The sequence below is a fragment of the Gavialis gangeticus genome, unplaced genomic scaffold, assembly GCF_001723915.1.
Source record: "Gavialis gangeticus isolate Ggan-Ray unplaced genomic scaffold, GavGan_comp1, whole genome shotgun sequence".
Classification (NCBI taxonomy): Eukaryota; Metazoa; Chordata; order Crocodylia; family Gavialidae; genus Gavialis; species Gavialis gangeticus.
Genome location: NW_017728992.1, coordinates 110,590,399 through 110,596,197, shown reverse-complemented (window position 1 = coordinate 110,596,197; position 5,799 = coordinate 110,590,399). Strand labels below are relative to the sequence as shown.

The window sequence follows — 5,799 nt, the reverse complement described above, 5'->3', positions numbered from 1 at the left end:
CCCGGTCCTCCGGATGATATACACAACTGAATCATGAGCCAACCGGCTGCAACCAAAATCATAAGCCTACCGGCTATAACAACACAATCAGCCTACCGGCTTCTACATAAAGTCCTGGCCGTCCTAGCTCTCTGGCCAAAGCGTTCTGGTCAGGCTTCGCTCTGCCTTCACCATAATGCAGCCCTCTAGGTGCTCAGGCTGCACTGCTCAGTTCAGCTCTCCTGCAGAGCTCTTACACGCAGGCTGCCTGAAGAGAACTGCTAGCCAGGCTCTGGCCTGGCTGTTCATAAGGGCCCAGCCCTGCCCCCTTCTGGTCACATGACCAACCTGGTTGCTCCAGCAACCCGCACCTGAGCTGCCCTGGTGACTGGCAGCGGCCCTAATCTCTACTCAGGAACGGGGCACCCAAGTGCCCCCGTGACACCCACTAAGGTTGAATTCAGGATACAATCCCATTCAAATCAACAAAGCAAAGATTCTCAGCTTCCTTAAGAGTAAGACTAAGCTTTTGGACCTGATCCTAAGCTCAGTGGAGTCATTCGAAATATGCCCCTGAATTCCTTGTGCTTTGCATCAGACCCTACATTTGGATCTAGTCATAAGTTTTTCAATTAAATAGACACTTTTGTTGACACTGAAACACTTGGCAAAACTATTTATTTTAGTTAAGGTTTTGATGCAACAGTTTCCTCAAGTCTAGCATACACAAGAACATTTTAGAATTCCCCAAATGGACATGTTGATACAATTTTGTTGTGCAGAAATTTCTAAGGTTTTTATTTTAATTCCAGTAGAGACTGAAAACAAATTTGAGAACTTCAAAAATTATGAGGCAGAATTGTCATTCTTCAGCTAGCTCAACCTTGGTCATTAAAATCTGCCACCTTTTCTATGCTACATATTCACAAATATAAAGGCTTTATTTTTGAATCCCTAGTTAAAATCTAGTAAGCTTGCTTCTGATCATGGGTTCATGAGGATTTCAGTTTGGAATCCAGAGTATCAAATCCTGATCGCCTTGACTTCTTTAGCCTACCAAGGTCATTTTACATATATAGAGCCTCCTGTACTTAAATTATACTATGAGAAGAGGAGTGAAAGAAAAGATTGCATGCGTATTATTTACATAATTTCTATACCAAATGTAGTTAAAAAACAAATAGAGAAACTACCCACATGTCACTGCGAATAGATCCTGTGGCAGCTGCACTATGAATGTATCCTGGCTTCCGGGCATTGATTTGTGCAAGGAAAGCTTTTTCAGAAGTTGGTGATGGGACAAGATCATCAAAATGTGTCCGTCCAAATTCAGAATCGACATTACTCTCAGTCTCGCTGCCCACCTCTGGGAAACACAAAGGTGATTACAACTACATTTAATTTTTACAAGAACCAAGTCCACTAACCTGTTTCTCTAAACAACTGTCAGCTTCTCCAATTCAGAATTACAATATTTCCATAAATGTGAATAAGTCAGTATGCTTCAGGCAACAGTGACACAACATCTATATGGTGTACTTCTAATGACAGAGATCAAGCAGATTTTTTTGTGGTGGAACAGCACGATGCAGCCTTTATTTGTCTTAGGACACATGCTACTAATTATAGGCATGCTATATAATACAATTTACACATGCACCAAAAATGCTATTATGCTAAACAGGTTTCCTAATATTTAATTGCAGCTGAATGTTTATAACTTTGAAAATTGCAATGTTCTTTTCATTACTATTTTTCATTTTTAATTGCCATTAAACAGAAAAAATATCCAGAACTACACTCTGATTTATCTTCCCAGATTCACTTTTTTTATATGCATGGAATATTACTGTATTGTGCTCATGCTCTTAAGTGTCACTCACCTGAGTTTAGCTCTTTTACCAGAGAAGACATGGTATTGGTGATTGAATCAGCTGCCACCAGTAAGTCATTTCTTAAATTTCGCCTTGCACCTGAGACAGAAGAAAGTCACAACATAGTGCTAAAATTTTTCTTAAGACACAAGTTATGTGTACAACATAGTTGTAACCTTATACTAGGTTTCTAATATCATAACATCAAAATGTCAATGTCCTTACAAAGGGTCTTGTGCAAGGCTTCATTTTCTTACACTGTATGCAGTAGCAGCCTAACCTCATGATTCATTTAGTCACAATGCTAAAAATGTGGACATTATTTATTACAGTCAAATTCACATTTGTGTGGTGATGAGGGCTAAGATATTAAATCAGACCTGAACCTATTTGAAATGCCTGGGGGAGGTGGATAGAAATTATTTCTCTACAAGTTCCCAGTTCTGTTTAATATTGCCATATACACATCTTTACAATTTTGATAGATTTTGAACAAACATTCAGACCAATGTGAATTTTCTTTTCTCATTCCTCCTCAGGCTCTTCTGGCATTTTCCACAATCTACTCCCATTTTTTTAAAAAACAACACCAACACCTCCCTAAATAGCCCTGTTCTGCCATGACCTTGACTCCACCAGAAGAAGAGCTAGAAGTGGTCTCCTGCTGAACTTGTCAGCACTACTTGACACATCAGTCAGGAAAGATTATTAGAGGAAAGTGCAAATTTCCACCTCCAGGACTGTGACTACTGGTGAAGTGTAGTCCTAGTCTCTGCTATGTTACACCCCAAACAAATCTTACTGTAATTAAGGCAATGATAAACAATGACTTAATTCTAAAACCCACAGTTATCCTCAGAATGGATGAGGCACAGAATTGGCAGAATTTGGCATCTGAAAGTCTTATAAGATGACTGACCTTTACAGAGGTGTTGGTTGTCTTGGCTTATTTTTTTTAAAAGAAACTCCCAAGTCATCAATTCAATTCAATTGAAATGTATAAGTAGTTCTTTTTATTGTTGCTATATCACAGTTAAAATACTTCTTGGAAGTAAATCAAAGGTACTGAGTCACATGCAGACCTCCTCTCTACAAGACAGGTGTATCATGCAATTACCTGGTTAATAGCACAATTAATTTAGACTGGCTACACATGCAAATTAACAATGCCACCTTAAAAAGGTCTCACCAGCTATATACAGTTATTGCTGGAAAACGTGTAATCATTGAATAGCTGGTTTCTATCCAGCTTTAATTTGCACATGTAGCCTGTGCTTGTGCAGCTGATTGGAGCTCACAGCTGTGGGGACCCATGTGCACCTGAGGCTGGGAGGTCCTAGCTGATGCTGGCTCCCAGCTGTGGAGGTGCACCATGCACCCCTGCGACTGGGAGCCATGTCAGCTAAGGGGGCTCGCAGCTGCAGGAACTTGCTTCTTGCTGGTACAGGGGGAGCCTGGGATTGGGCTCCCCCTGATCCACCATTTAATATAAATAAAACACGTGTGTGTGTATGTCAAAGCATTTGCTTGAGGCAATCCAAGTATTATTTATAGCAACTTTATTGAGTCCACTAAATTGTCTTGCTTTCTCTAAGCTCTTCAGGAAATTGCTTTTGAACAAATGGTTGATGTCTATGTCGGTCTTTTCGTTTTCTCACAGAAAATACAGAAACCTGGTAACATGGGTGAGAAAATAATCCTCTAGCTCAGGGTAGGTAATTATTTGGGCTGGAGGGCCACTTAATGAGTTTTGGGGGCTGCACATGTAAAATTAATAGTGTTTAACAACAGCTATGCTTAAAAATTATGGCATTTACAGTATAAACTTTATACTACTAGTGCCATAACCAGTTTTCTGCACATCACATTTCCACACACAATTCCAGAAAAGTTCCCAAATTACCACACAATTTTCCAAATGTTACATTTTCATAAATATTTCCACAAAACATTTCCCAAGTCACAACACACAGCCATGTTGCTACAGTCTCTATGCAACTGTGTCCTCCCTGTGCTGTGGTGGTGCCTTGTGCCAGGTCCTGCCCATGGCCCCCACACCTTCCCCTCTGGCTGCTCTGCCATCGACTTGGTGCGGGCCACACTTCACACCCTGCTGCGCGCTGAGACCAGGTAGTACTGGGCTATGCCAGACAGGTTTGCCACACATTTCCCTGTGGGACATTTTTGGGTTGTTTTGCTAATTCTGCCCATGTACAAAACGCCCCTGGACTGATACCACTGCTCTCTCTGCCATTGCACACGGCTGCTGCAGGTCATACCCAGAGCTCTGCTGCCCTCCTGTGGGCAAGGGCAAGGGGAAAGCTTTGGGCCCTGCTGCCCTCTGGTGGACAAGTGCAGGCATAGCAGTCAGAAGGGCCACACACAAGCATCAGTTCTCCGTTCTTCATGTCATTGCCACACTTAATCAAAATAACAAATTATTAACATGGTAACAAACATGATATACATCAACCCAAAACTTATCCATGGGCCAGACAAAATCAACTGGCTGGTGGGATATGGCCTGTGGGCCATATTTTGTCCACCCCTGCTCTAGCTGGACTGCAATGAACATATCAGAAATGGTTTTCCTATGGAAAAACCTTGATTGAATAATGCTCAATCTGTTAGTCAAAAACATGGATACAACTCTCACTGAAGTTAATGAAAGTTGCAGGTGATTTACTTCTATATTCAGACAGTCACTTAATCTGTAATCTTAGAAATTCAAAATGATCAGCCTTGGATGATCTTCCAACTTTTTATAATTTGATAAATAAATAGGTAAAGTACAGGGCATCCCATAACAATGCTTTAGTAAACACCATGAGAATGCAAAAATGTGCACTACTTCTTCAGTCTGCTTTTCCCTTGAGAACAACCACTCAACAACACAAAACCTATCTATCAAGCTTGCAATGACCAGGAACAAGTCTTTGTTCTGGGAGGGAGGTTGACATGTTAATACTGCAGCCATCTGACATCAGATCCTCTTCATGGACTGAGACCTTGTTGTGATGGAGAGGACTGTGTATCCCAATGACCCTCAGAGCTATGTCGCCCAGTCTCTTACTCCTGGCAGGATCACCCATGATAAACAGGCCTGAGGGGAGGTTTCAGACAAACTACAGTCCAAACCTCAAGTTCTCAGTGGCAGATCAGTCAGAAGATGATGTCAGGATCTCAACAGCTGTAAAGACAGAAGGCTACAGCAAGATGGAGGTCTCTTGTAGTCTACGGTTCTCTCTTGCCACTGGGCTCAGATGTCCACCTTGTCAACATTGTGTGGTTGCTGTTTCCGTGCACCAGCTTCCTTACTTTAAACAAAGTCACAGGCAGGTTTCCACCACAGGAAACAACATACTCTTCTGTACCAACCTCCAAAAACCCTGTGGTGATGAAGGGTTTTTTGGAGACAAAACTAGTGAATCTGGGAATCTCCAGCCACAAATCTGCATGCAGGTGGCGACAGCCTGATGGTTGTCTTGAACCTGGGTTGAGACAGGGGTGCAATTATGCCAAGCAGAATGAGCCTCTCTCTTCCCCATGGTCCTACTTTCCTGTGATTTCAGGATGGCTTAAGGCTCCTCAAAGACAATGAATCTATCCAGCCTAGATAGAAAGAACACTATGGGCTAACCCTGACCCTTGAATCCAACGTGGCGGATAGTAGGGGCAAGCAAAGCTTCGGTCGCCAATTCAATTTAGAGGAGATTTGGCCTGATTCAGTGGCTAAATCTCCAAATTTGACTCTCCGAATCGAATCAGAGACCCATTAAAAGGTTCAAATTGAATCCGAAGCCTCTGAATTGATATGGAGATAAGGATAGGTTGGGGAGAGGCAGGCACAGCTGGGTGGCTGCAGGTTCTCCCCAGGGCTGCCCTGCCTGGTGCCATCTCCTGCTCAGCCCCAGCCTCACGGCACTTAAAAAAAAAAAAAAAAAAA

The 5,799-nt window shown here is 42.2% G+C and overlaps 1 protein-coding gene across 8 annotated transcripts in view; it reads right to left on the bottom strand.

The window, feature by feature from the left end:
* The window catches only part of DTNA (dystrobrevin alpha), a 416,444-nt gene that overhangs the window by 24,153 nt on the left and 386,492 nt on the right, over positions 1–5,799 (bottom strand). For all 8 annotated transcript variants that reach the window (XM_019526848.1, XM_019526842.1, XM_019526857.1 and 5 more), the window contains 2 exons: positions 1,863–1,952; positions 1,177–1,345 (listed from right to left, as the gene is read on the bottom strand). In XM_019526848.1, the coding sequence (XP_019382393.1) occupies positions 1,177–1,345; positions 1,863–1,952 (259 nt within the window). The remainder of the gene's footprint in view (positions 1–1,176; positions 1,346–1,862; positions 1,953–5,799) is intronic.